The following is a 13924-nucleotide window of genomic DNA, read 5'->3' as shown; positions in this document are numbered from 1 at the left end:
TCAGGGAGACTGATGCGGGGCTCCATCCGAGGACCCTGGAATCTTCACCCGAGCCGAAGGCAGTCACTTAACCAACTGAGCTACCCTGACGCCCTCTTCTCCGTGCTTCTTGAACAGACGTTTAACCAATAGTCCTATTTTTAAGTCTGACCTTTCTATCCTCTAACAGAAGTACCTAGTGCAGCCCATTTTATATATAAATCTAGTTGCTTCTTGGCAACTTTACTTTTTTTTTAGAGTTACACTTTCTTTGGTCTCCTAAAGCGGTTACCAAGTGTCCACTTGTTTTTCCACCTAATGTTGTGCTATTCTGGTCATCTCTTCTCCAGTTCTCTTTGTCGGTGGTTATATGCTTGTAACAAGTCATTCTGTTGTTTGAGTGTGGTTTTGGAGAAAGTGAAAGAAAATACATATGTTTGATCCATCACTTTTGCCCAGAAGTCTCTGTTTGCATTACTTTATTTTTTAATTTTTAAAAATCAGACTTAATGGGATGCCTGGGTGGCTCAGTTCGTTAAACGGCTGCCTTTGGCTCAGGTCATGATCCCAGCCTCCTGGGATAAGAGTCCCACATCAGGCTCCTTGTTCCGTAGGGAGCCTGCTTCTCCCTCTGCCTCTCTGTCTGCCTGTGCTTGCTCTCTCTCTCTCTCTGACAAATAAATAAATAAAATCTTTAAAAAAAATCGGACTTATTGAGGCCTATTTTGTATGCAGAAAGATTCTTTGATTTTAGGTGTGCTATTTCATGGGTTTTGGCAGATGTATGGATGGAGTTATGTAACCACCACAGTCATGATATAAAGCATTTCCATCACTCCAGAAAGTCCTCTGTGCCCACTCACAGTCAACACTCACATGCTTTCTGTCACTACAAGTTTGCCTTTCTAGAATTTCATGTACAATTATTCATAATATTCCTGTATCCTTTTAATGTTTGGAGGATTCCTAGTGGCTGTGTCACCTGATTCATTCACAATATTGGGAATTTTTGACTTCTCTCTTTTTTTTCCTGGTAAGTCTAACTAGGGTTTTATATCAATTTTTTTTAAGATTTTATTTTATTTATTTGATAGAGAAAGAGATCACAAGCAGGCAGAGCAGCAGACAGAGAGAGAAGGGGAAGCAAGCTCCCTGCTGAGCAGAGAGTCTGATGTGGGGCTCCATCCCAGGACCCTGAGATCATGACCTGAGCCGAAGGCAGAGGCTTAACCCACTGAGCCACCCAGGGGCCCCTTATATCAATTTGATTAAGCTTTTCAAAGAAACATTTTTGGTGTCATTGATTTTCTTCACTTATTGCTGTTTTCAATTTAATTAATTTCTATTCTTCTCCTTACTACTTTCTTCCCTCAGCTTCTCTAAATTTAATTCATTTTCCATTCTAAATCATTCATTTGGGACTTCTTTTCTTCTCCTTCCCCTCCCCCTTCCCCCTTCTCCTCCTCCTGTTCTTCCTCCTCCTTCTTCTTTTGTAGGGAGGGAGAGGTGGGGAGGGGCAGAAGGAGAGGAAGAGAGAAAATTTTAAGCAGGCTCCATGCTCAGCACAGAGCCCAATGTGGGGCTTGATCTCACGATCCTGAGATCACAAACTGAGCCAAAATCAAGAATTGGACACAACCAACTGAGCCACCCAAGCTCCTGAGACTTCTTTTCTAACATAAGTTTAAATGTCATGGCATTTCCTATAACTATTGATTTAGGTGCTTATGACAAATTTTGATTCACTGTGTTTTCATTTTCATTAAGTTAAAAATATTTTCTATTTTCTCTTGTGATTTCTTCTTTGACTCGGGTTTTTTTGGAGTAGTATGCTATCTAAGCGCCAAATATTTGGGAATGTTTTTATTTTTAGGTTAAATCTATCACGTTCAGAGAACATATTTTGTAGATTTCCATCCTTTAAATATACTGAGGCTTATCTTATAATCTATATTGTTCATATACCATAGTACATGAAAAAAATGTGTATTTGGCTATTGGGTGGAGTTTTGAATATATGCCAGCTTCATCAGTTTGGTTGATATTGTCATTTAACTCTTCTGTATCTTTACTGATGTTCTGTTTGTTCCATCGGTTACCGAGAGGATGTTGAAATCATTACGTATTACTGTAGATTTCTTTTTTTTTTCAAATTAACACAGTTTTGCTTAATATACTCTGATTAAGTGCATGCACATTTGAGGTTAGTATATTTTCTTGATAAACTGTCCCCTTTATCATAAGAAAACGTCTTTTACCTTTGGTAATTTTTTAAAAAGTACTTTGTCTAAAACCATTATAATATGCTAGGTTATTTTGATCAGTGTTTCATGGCATATCTTTTTCCATCTTTTCCTTTTATCCTACCTGTCTTTACTGTTAAAGTGGGTGTCTTATGCATAAAGCTGGGTCTTGCATTTTTATTCAATATGGAAACTTTCCCTTTAGTTAAAATAGATTTTAACCCATTTGTTCTTAAGGTTATTGTCAATGTAAGTAGATTTAAATCAACCATGTTATTTATTTTCTATTTTCTCATCTTTTGTTTGTTTGTTTCTTTTTTCTTCTTTTCCCCATTTGGGGGTTAGTTTGTGTAATTAATTCTGATTTCATTTTATCTCCTATATTGACATATTAGCTCTTTGTTTTTATTTTATAAGTAATTGACCTAAATTTGCAGCTTTGAACATGTCATAACTTATCCTCCATTAATTTCATATCCCTTCACCTATAGGGTATGAACTTTACAACAGTAAATTTCCATTTCAGCCCCCCATCTTGTGTGCGATTGCTGTCATGTCTTTTACTTTTATATATACTGCCAACCCCATGGCAAGCTGTCATTAATTTTGCTCAAATGAATTCTATTTTAAAAATATTATATGAGAGGAGCACCTGGTTTGCTCTTGGGGTAGGTGGCAGGCTCTTGATTTCAGCTCAGGTCGTGATCTCAGAGTTTTGAGATCCAGCAAGACCAGAGTTGGCCTCTTGCTCAGGGGGAGTCTCCTTGAGGATTCTCTCACTCACTCTCCCCTCCCCACCACCACCTTGCACATGTGAACACACTTGGGTGTGCTCCTTCTCAAATAAATAAATCTTTTTAACAAAAGATTATATGAGAAAAAATTTCTTATATTTATCCAAATATTTATCCAAATATCCCAAATATCTTATGCCTTTGTATAGATCTCAGTTTTGAGTGGTGTCATTGGAGGAGTGACAGAGGGAGAGGGAGAAGCAGGCCCCACCAAGCAGGCAGTCCAATGTGGGGCTCGATCCCAGGATTCTGGCATCATAATCTGAGCTGAAGGCCTACGTTTAACCAACTGAGCCACCCAGGAGCCTCCATCTATTCAATTATTTTGTTCAAATAGTTTTTTTCTAAACTCCACACTCCATCTTCTTCTGAAATTCAAGTCTTGTTTATGCTAATTACATGTCCTCAAGCTTTACCTTTTGTGAGCTGAAATACTGGGTGGGGTAAGCCTTAGATAGGTCATGCAGAAAGCCTGAAGTACAGATGCATTTATTCTACTTCCTGTTGGAGCCTGCAGGAGGAACTGTTGACAGATTGTTCCCCTCACTAATACTGCCAGGCAAAATCTGAGGAGTACCCTGGAGCTTTCGTTGACTTTCCTGTACAGAAGGAACAATTCACAAGTTCCTACATACATTGTGGGGATGTAGAAAGTACTGAGCTGAGAGCCAATGGAGTTATGCCATAAACCTTACAGTCAGTGGGACGCCTGGGTGGCTCAGTTGGTTGGACGACTGCCTTCGGCTCAGGTCATGTTCCCAGAGTCCTGGGATCGAGTCCCGCATCGGGCTGCCAACTCCACGGGGAGTCTGCTTCTCTCTCTGACCTTCTCCTCACTCATGCTCTCTCTAACTGTCTCTCTCTCAAATAAATAAATAAAATCTTTAAAAAACAAAAACAAAACAAAACAAAACCTACAGTTCGTGATAAGGTGACCCTAATTCAGAGAGTCAAATATAAAGAGCTCAGACCATGGTTGGATGGAGGATGTGGCTGTACTGAGAAGTATCTGAGCTGAAAGAAGTTCTGAGATTTGTTGGAGCCAAGAAAACAAGTCAGACATTTACCAGCATCATTTTAGAAGACATAAGGGTACATGTGCAGAGACCAGACATACATGCAGATTAATGGCACCCTGAGGTTTTGCTGGAAATGAAATATAAGGGACAACGGGAAGTGGCAGAGACTGCAGACAACCAGAAAGTGAAGGCCTGGACAGCAGCTCCCTCTAGATGGGATATGTGTTTTCCATGTTTCCACAGTTTTTATTACTCTCAATTGCATTTTCCACTTCACTCATTTTGCTATCTGCCTGATAACAAGCCATTTCTCCTCCAACCCAGAGGGGCAAGCATCCCTTCCTGACCCCATGGGCTCCCCCTTTGCAGATGCATTCTTACTGGCAGCTCTCAAACCTTTCCAGAAATTAAGTCTAAATCGTGGATTGTGTATGTGAAAATGAAATTGTTCTATTCTCTCTGTTAGGGATGTGAGTTGAGTGATTGAAATATGGAAAAAAGGGGCACCTGGGTGGCCCAGTCAGTTAAGTGACTGTCTTTGGCTTAGATCATGATCCCAGAGTCCTGGGATTAAGCCCTGTATCAGGCTCTCTGCTCAGCGGGGGGCCTGCTTATCCCTCTCCCTCTGCTACTACACCCCCCCACACTCTCCTGCTCTCTCTGTCAAATAAATAAATAAATAAAATCTTTAAAAATATATATGAAAGGAGACATTTACATTTTTGTGTAAGTTGGGGAAATGTTCCACATCTTATTGGCATTTGGAGAAAACTATGTAATTTTATGGTATTATTTGTAACACCATTTTATCAATGAGGAAGCCAAGACTCAAAGAGTTCTTGTAATCTGGACAAGGTCACGTAGTTATCGAAGCTTCTCCCAGAGAGCGTCATGTTTTTCCCTAAAAAAGGAAAGAGAAAGGATGTCGAACAAAATTTTAAAAACAAATTAACATGTGGAAAATAATTTTTTTCTATATCTCAGGAAGATTAAAGGGCCATGTGGTTTTTTTTTTTTTTTTTTTTTTTTTTTCTTTTAAGGCTGGGCTTCATGTTTTACCGGGAATTGGAGAAAGCTGGACCAGCTCTAGAACAGCTGGTAAAATAATTACTAAAATAATTTCCATTTTTCAGAGCCAGGAAGAACTGTTCCTCATGTCAAGAAGTCATCCTTCAAACACAGATAAGTTGGTTTTATTTGGTGTTTTGGTCTTGTCAGTGTCTCAAGTTTCAGGCACTGAGGGAGAAGTGTTTATATACTTCTGCAGAATAAAACTTAAGGAATCTTATAAATTCTTTTAAAATTTAAATATTTAAATTTAAATTTTAAATTCTTTTAAAAAGGTTTTATTTTTACTTATTTGACAGAAAGAGACACAGCAAGAGAGAGAATACAAGCTGGGGGAGTGCGTGTGGGGAAAGCAGGCTCACTGCTGAGCAAGGAGCCCCATGTAGGGCTCAGTCCCAGGACCCTGAGATCATGACCTGAGCCAAAGGGAGAGGCTTAACGATTGAGCCACCCAGGACCCCCATGAATCTTATAAACTCTTAGACTTTCCTCTTTACTGCTATACTAGATTACAGTCTTCAATCATTCAAGCAGAGTCATTTAGGACCAAGGATGTTAACCTTGCATTAACCACGAAAGGTCTGTTGTACTTTGGAGGGTAAAGCTGTCCCTCAGACAATTTGGAGTAGAAACAAGATCAAGGCAAGAAGATGTCTCTACAGGCATGGTGATGTCTGTAGCGAAGCAAGATAAGTGGCGTACTCAAGCGATCCATTCATAGTCCTCTCATTTTAAAATTTCAGTGAGACTTTTATAGTTACCCATGGAAGTCCTGACAAGCCCCAGTGAGGCCAGAGTGTAAGGCAGAGGCCACATCCTGGTGGCCTGTTTGCCAGGCCCACCCTGCAGATGTGTTACATTTTGTTTGGCCTTACAAGTGTTTAGAGAAATTGCTTTTCTGAATTTTGTAGACAAAAATTTTGCGATCTGGAGAATTCACACAAACATCTAAATTTCCTGTTTCTCTTGAGAAATCTATCTTACTACAAGGGGCAGGGACAGGATCCTATGTGAACCTTCACCCTTGTCACAAGAGCCCACGGGTCACCTGCAGGGGGCACCCCACTCATTGATGGAAGTTAAGTTTGTGCCTCTGCAGACTCTGTGTGCTCTCTTTTCCCACAGGGGGAAGCCTGGAGAGTGATTTCCTCCTTGCCTTGGGATGTCTACGATCAATATACAGATTCCATTTGTTTTGTCAGGTTCAAAGCCACACTGGAAGTTTCTGTTGACTTTCTTGTAGAAGTTTGGACACTCATTTGACCAGTCTCTATGGCACAAATCTTTGTCCTTGAATCAGATTTTTGGAAACAGTTAAAGGAAAATTTGGAGCCAAGTTTGGGGTAAAAAATATGTGACTATGAAATAGTGAAAACCTGTTTCTCTTGGGTGGTTTGTAAGCTGACTCAAGGTAATTAAAAAAAAAAAAGAAGAAGAAGAAGAAGAAGAAGAAGAAGAAAAAGAAAAAGAAAGAAAAAAGAGCTCAGTCATGTTTTGAGAGATGGCTTTTACTTCTTCCAGATGTCAATTACCTTTTCACTAAACTTTGAAAATAACTTATTTGTAACTCTATTATGCATCTAGGACTTGGGTTTTAATTTTTTGTTGATGCTGTTTATTGTCTTCACCCCTTCAACTACTTGAGAAATACGTACTTTTATTCATGTTGGTATGGTATACATAGTTCGAAGCCAAAGAGTGAATTGAAAGATTCATTACTGAGTGAATGAATGAATGAATGAATGAGTCAGTATAAATAGAAAGCATCTTAAATTTGACTATTTTAAAGGGAGTAAAACACACTTTATATCTGGTAAATATCCATCCTCAGTTTTTTTTTTTTTTAAAGATTTTATTTATTTGACAGAGAAAGATAGACAGTGAGAGAGGGAACACAAGCAAGGGGAGTGGGAGAGGGAGAAGCAGGCTTCCCAGCAAGCAGGGAGCCCAATATGGGGCTGGACCCCAGGACCCTGGGATCATGACCTGAGCCCGAGGCAGATGCTTAACTCCTGAGCCACCCAGGCACCCCTCTATTCTCATTTTTTTTTTTAAAAGAATGTTTGTATACATTTGGGCAGTCAAAGTGAATTGACGATTGTCTTTGGAATGTATAACTTTCTTTGGTCCCCACAGTCGGTCCCTGGCATCGCAAAGCAGTTGAAAGTCACTGGTTGGCCCTTGGCCGACAAGCATCACTTCACTACACACTTGTGGTTTTTCTGACAAGGAAGGAAAATTGAAAGTTGTAGAATCAAAGGTGAATCAAAACCCATCAAGAATTATAGTTCACCGTTCGTGTCCTCGTTTAAAAATAAAGTATCAGCGTATAAAATGTTCAATACTCCTAACCAAATATCAGCGTCAACGTCAGGATGAGGCAGCGTTGACACTTTCAAGCCTTCACCATAAAAAGACTAAAGGAACTAAAAAGTAAATATATGAAGGCAAGATCATCAAGAAAAACCCAGAAACCACATAAATCCGCGGAAAATCGAGTATCCCTGATGTATGAGGGCTTTAGTTACACCAGGTATTTTAAGGTGGGTTATTCCTTTGCCAGAGTAGCGGAGCAGTGGGTAGCAGGACTTGGAGGGAATTTTCGCTTGCTTCTACGCCGGAGAAAAAGGTCGCCCCGTCCCACCCCCGACCCTTCCAGCCTCTCTGCGCGTCGCAGCACAGGCACGGGTCGCCCGACTCCGTTCTCGCGCCGCCGAGAAGCCGCACCGGCCGCTGCTGCATCCTTCTCCTCCGCCTCCCGCTCTATTTTGGGGCCCCATGATCTCATGCCCTCTGCAGACCACACTCTGCAATTCCAGCCCAGCCCGCGCCGTGAGGCCACGCAGGGCGATTCCTGCAAGTGTTCGGAAGGTGCCCCGGGGCGCGGGGAGGGGAAGGCTTTGGGGGAAGTTAAAGACGCGCCCACGTAAAGGACCCAAAATAACCGACACGCAGAGTGCCCGAAATCAGACAGGAAGCCAAATAATGCTGGGCGTTGAGCTGCTTTCTCCTCGGGGTCTGGCGGCGAGGGGCGGGCGCGGCGGCCGGCGGGGCGTGGCCGGCGCGGAGCCTATTAAAGGCGCGGCGGGGCGGCGCGGCCGGAGCGCCGGGGGCCACGATGGAGCGCAGCGGCAGCACGGGGGGCGGGAGCAGCGGCGGCGAGGGCGGCCGCCCTCCCCGGGAGGGCCCGGCGGGGAACGGCCGCGACCCGAGCGTCGGTCGCGCCGCCGCGGCGCCCGGGGACGGCCAGGCGGCTGAGTCCTTGCTGGCCCCTATGGACCTGGGGGAGGAGCCGCTGGAGAAGGCGGCGAGCGCCCGCACGGCCAAAGACCCCAACACCTATAAGGTGCTCTCGCTGGTAGGTCCGCGGCCCTGCCCCGCGCCCGGGAGGGCGGGGAGGGCGGCGCCCGGCTCCTGCGCCCCGAGCGCGGTCAGCACCGGCGACCCGGAGAGAGGCAGCGCTGCGGCCGCTCCTCTTCGCCTGCACGCGCTCGCCTTCGGGCTCGCAGCCCTGCTCCCTGCTCCGTTCCTGCTCTTTGCCCCCGGGGGAGCCGTTCACGCTCAAGTGTGGCACGCATGCTTCTGAGGGCCCCGTTGAGGAAACCAGGCTGTGAAAATGGCCATCTTGAGAAATACTTCTCGTCCCCCTGCAGAGTACGAAGTTTTTAGAAAGGATAAATGACCAGCCCAAAAGTTGTTGGTCTTAGGCAAGACCAACATTTTTTCCCCTTTTTAATCCTTTTGGGGGGCGACTCTGGGGGTAATATTGATGACTTTCTTTGCATTAACCGATTTCAGTTGAAAAGATTTAACAGAGTTCTTTAAGTGTTATCAGGAACTTTGGGAAATGCCTTTTCTTTTGGCTCTGCTTAGGAATTTCCTTGCAGCTGTACAGAAATCCATCAATATTCATGTTATGCGAATGTGAAGAAACGCTGACGATTCTTTGTCCACTCTTTTAACAGTAGGTTACAGGGTTTTTCATGCTAACAAAAGTAGCCATTATTCCTCTGCTATTGTATAATGACAGTTGCAGGATCCAAGGTAAATTTGACGAAATGTGGCGGGGGGGGGGGGGGGGAGTGGGGTTCATTCCTATGGTAGGAAATGCTGTGCTGACAGCCTGGGTTCTTGGTTTAGTCAGTAACTGCTGAGGCCTTGTAGAACTCTCCCAGATCTCAATTTCTTATTTGTTAAAATGAGGACATCACCTCCATTGCCCATTGCATAGGATTATTATGAAAGATCCAATGGGAACGAAGTTTGTGGGGAAGTAAATTGAAAGTTACATGGAGACATAATTTTTATTGCATTATGTGGGAGTAATATCACTTACCTTATGATTGAACAATGCTGTGTAGAGAATATCTTTTCTGATATTTGAAATCTACTTTCCTTTAATAAGCATTTCCATTTTGACTGTATTTTAGGTATCATGGAGATGTTACAATACTTTGAGGAACGAACATTCCTAGACTAAAGAGATAGTATCATATGCTCAGTAATTAAAACTTAAGCCCAAGGTTCAAAGAGTCACAAACCACATAATGTTTGTATCTCAACATATATTTTTGCATCAGAACTTATTTTGGTGTTTTGAGTCACTTTTTCTGTTTGTGTTAGTGGTCAGCCTTCGCTTCTATAACATGATCACTAAAACTATTTAGTATCCATATTTCCAGGTGTTTAGCACACTACCAGGTGTTCAATAATTGTACAGTGAATCTGTGTGCAGTTTTAATGTGAAATCATTTCTAGATGCCTATAGCCTTGGAAGGTTGCTGAATTGCCAGTTGCTATATTCAGGTTTTAAACCTTTTCCTACTCATTTCCTTATAGCTTCACAATAGGTATCAGCAAAGGTCTACCTTTGAAATGTGCATTTCAGTCTTTGACAGGGCAGCATCAGCTGGCCAAACAGCATTCCATTGTGCTCTCATGATGTAACCAGGGTACTGGACATGGAAGTGTCTGTGGTCTTCCTTTCATAGTCACAGTCATGAATGATTCTTATCCCACTAGGTGGGGTCTTTGTCATAACATGAATCGTCAAAGAATTCTTACCTTATGTCTTCGATGAAATACTGTGGGACATTAAATATACACCTAAACTCATGGCAATGTTTTTGAAATCTTAATTAGTAACTCAAGTGAATGTGGAACCTTTTACCCATCCTTCTTTTTCTTCCCTACTTCAGTATCCTGCTTCTCCCCTCCCCCTCCACCCCAAAAGGATGCACTTTTTTTTTTTTTTTTAAGATTTTATTTATTTATTTCACAAACAGAGACCACAAGTAGGCAGAGAGGCCGGTGGGGCGGGGGGGGGGGGGGGGAAGCAGGCTCCCTGCTGAGCAGAGAGTCTGATGCAGGGCTCCATCCCAGGACCCTGAGATCATGACCTGAGCCGAAGGCAGAGGCTTAACCCACTGAGCCACCCAGGCGCCCCAAATGATGCACTTTTAAAGGGAAAAGTCTCCAGAAGGAATTTGACAATTGACATCAGAGAGTTCAGGAACAAGTCTTCTAGAAAGGAGCTGCAATTACGGATTCCTTCTTTCAAGTTAAACATCCACACAATTTTCATAAAGCTGAAGAAATGGATTGGCTGATTGCAGTTGGGGTTGAGATTACTAGAGGCTATCCACTGAGCTGGTCCTCAGCCAAACAGTTTCTCTCTAGCAGAGTAACTACAGAGTTGCCCTCCAGAGAGAATCAGTGGCAGCTTGGCATTTTTCTGAAGATATTTCAGACCATCTTAAATGATGCAGTAATGTGAGAGTGGATGAAGAGGGGAAGATCCTGTTCTACCCTTGTTTCTCGTTCGTACGGTGTTTGAGTCCAGGGAAAGAATTGCAGGCTCTAGTGGCTTTTGGCCCCGGGCCCTGGAAATGCTCATGCCCAGGCACCAAGCTAGACTGTGGGGAAAACTCAGACAGCAAGTAGAAGTATTACTCTGGAGATGCTCCAGCAGATGTGGTATATACTGGATGCCTTTCCTTAGTTCCAAATTAAATTTTGAACTGAAATTTTGACTTTCACTGAGGTCAGACTTGAAGATTATTTGAAATAATCCTTACTCTCTGGTATCATTTTAGAGGGCAGAGAATTCTCAGCCCCAGTGCAGTACCTGTTTCCATTGACCAGTGAGTATGCCCTTCTACACCATTATTTTGTATTTGTGACCTTCTGCGGTGCTTATGAATACGAGTCCACCTGTGTGTAAAGGGCTTTGTGGTGGTGGTGGTTAAAGACCACTTTCATCTTTCAGTGAAAGAGTTCTTGGTAAGTGGCAGAGGTCGCCCTTGTTTATCAGAAGTTTCGGTATTAAAGTTACTAATTCATATTAAAGTTAATAATTCAGTAAGCTTTTCTCCCCTTTTTACAACACATTACTTTATCTCTAAAATAGGGTATGGAGAACATTCAAGATAATTCTCTGCCCCCCCCCCTTTTAAAGGGTTTTATCTATCTATCTATCTATCTATCTATCTATTTAGAGAGCCTGAGCGGTGGGAGGGGCAGAGGGAGAGGATAGGAGAGAATCTCACGCAGAGGCCGATGTGAGACTCCATCTCACAACTCTGAGATCAGGACTTGAGCCGAAATCACAGAGTTCAGATGCTTGCTTAACTCAGTGAGCCAGTGGGTGCCCCTAATTCTCTGCTCTTAATGGGACTAGGAATCTGCATTGCTCTTGTGTTGTTGAAATGTAATATCCATCCAACCATTGTTTAGCATATTTCAAAATGACCAGAGCATCTTAGAGCCCAGATAAGTCTCCCACTTGATCCTTTTGGTATTTGTTTCACATGTTGTGAGAAAATGAATCAAACGTTTCTAGGAGGCAAGCAAGATGGTTGTGTTCAGCACTGGGCCTCAGACAGCACCTGATATTCGGTGTCACCTTTTGGCCAAATGAATGAATGCACTGCATTTTTACTTAGACCAAGGGGCACTTTGCTTTGGAAAAGGGCCAGATGGGAAGACTGACTATACAATCACAGACCATATGGTCAGTTGAAAGTCATACGGCGCTTAGGTAGCCATTCAGGAGTAACATCAAAACTGGGATAGTGTTTCATTAGGGCCTTGGGAGATCGAAGAGGCAGTGAAGGAGCTGTAAACAAAAGCTTCCAGCCAAGGCCCACATGCCTTAGGACAGGCCAGACACAGCCTCTGTGATCACGTGGGTTCAGAAACAGGATCTGGCCACCCGCCATCCTCTCAGGTGCAGACAGCCCCAGTTTGGCCATCCTGCTCGCCCAGGTTAGGTCATCCTGTGGGTGCAAATGAGAGTCTGCCTCACTTGCACCGAGGCCCCTTCTGTGTTGGTGACTTTGCTCTCATACTCCACATTCAGTCTTCGTGGCTTTTGAGGGGTACTGTTTCCTTCAGCGCTGCTTTCAGTTACTTCCTTTCTGCTCTGAGTCCCATGCTGGTCTCTTTCTCTTTCGACATTGGTACCTCCGCAGTGTCCGCTCCACGGATACACAGCCATCCTTTCAACACTGTCTTTATTCCCTTGCATTCCGCTTGTTCAGTTCACTCTGGACAACAGTTTTGCTGTCTCCTGCCTCCATTATATCCTATCCGTGACTCTGAAGAGAATCCCTAATGGCTGTGTTGAGAGACCTTGTGTGTTCTGTATAATCAAGAACTGAGGACCACTGACCCATTTAAAATAGTTAAGGAATTTTTTTTTTTTTTTAAGAATTTATTTGTCAGAGAGAAAGAGAGACAGCATAAGCAGGGAGAGCGGTAGGCAGAGAGAGAAGCAGTCTCCCCACTGAGCAAGGAGCCCAGTGTAGGACTTGATCCCAGGACCCTGGGATCATGACCTGAGTGGAAGGCAGATGCCTAACTGGCTGAGTCACCAGGCATCCTTATTTATAGAAATTTTTATCTATTACCTTCTCATCTTCCTCCAGTTAACCTTTTTTCCAGATACCAACATGAAGGTAAATGAAAATAGTTTTATATTCAGATTGGGTTTGATCAATTTCATTGCAAAATATCCCTGTGACTTCTAACTCATAGCAAATGTATTTCACCTGTGTTAGGGCATTTCAAGCTAAAGAACTTAATTTTGAGATATATATATATATATATATATATATATATGTATGTATTTATTTTGGTAGAGAAACATTTCAAATAATTCAAATGATTTAGGAATATATAAGTTTTTAGAATACAACTTGCAATTAGAGATCTACGTCTGGTTAAAATAAACATACCTTTATCAACTATGAAATATTGCGAACAGAAAGTAAACAATGAGGGGTGCCTGGGTGGCTCAGTGGGTTAAAGCCTCTGCCTTCGGCTCGGGTCATGATCTCGGGGTCCTGGGATCGGGCCCCACATCGGGCTCTCTGCTCAGCCGGGAGCCTGCTTCCCTTCCCCCTTCTCTCTCTCTGCCTCTCTGCCTACTTGTGATCTCTGTCTGTCAAATAAATAAATAAAATCTTAAAAAAAAAAAACAAAGTAAACAATGAGTTAAAGGCAGAACATAGATTACTCTTTCAAGCCCACATCTTATGCAGCAAAAACTGATACTCAGAAAGTAAAATCCTTAGGCATCAAATAAAATCTAAGGTATGTATTTACCACGGGAATAATGTATAATAATATATTTAAAAGGGTTTTTCAAAAGAGTGACCAGAATGTTCAGCTACATATTAACTAGTCAGAACACTCTATTTCCTGAGTATTTTAGTTATTTGAGGTATGATTATAAGAATTAACATCTATAATAATCTTTATTTTATTCTTCATTTTTTTCTTAAGATTATTCATTTATAGTTTTTATTTTAGAGAGAGG

At 42.6% G+C, this 13924-nt stretch overlaps 1 protein-coding gene across 2 annotated transcripts in view; it reads left to right on the top strand.

The window, feature by feature from the left end:
• The first annotated feature begins 8215 nt into the window (after positions 1–8215).
• Positions 8216–13924, top strand: part of ENPP1 (ectonucleotide pyrophosphatase/phosphodiesterase 1) — a 73505-nt gene continuing 67796 nt past the window's right edge. For both annotated transcript variants that reach the window (XM_059177531.1, XM_059177530.1), the window contains exon 1: positions 8216–8461. In XM_059177531.1, the coding sequence (XP_059033514.1) occupies positions 8222–8461 (240 nt within the window). In that variant the 5' untranslated portion in view covers positions 8216–8221. The remainder of the gene's footprint in view (positions 8462–13924) is intronic.

This window comes from Mustela lutreola, chromosome 6 (assembly GCF_030435805.1).
Source record: "Mustela lutreola isolate mMusLut2 chromosome 6, mMusLut2.pri, whole genome shotgun sequence".
Lineage (NCBI taxonomy): Eukaryota > Metazoa > Chordata > Mammalia > Carnivora > Mustelidae > Mustela > Mustela lutreola.
The sequence above is the reverse complement of the archived record's forward strand: the minus strand, read 5'-3'. Positions and strand labels throughout refer to the sequence as shown.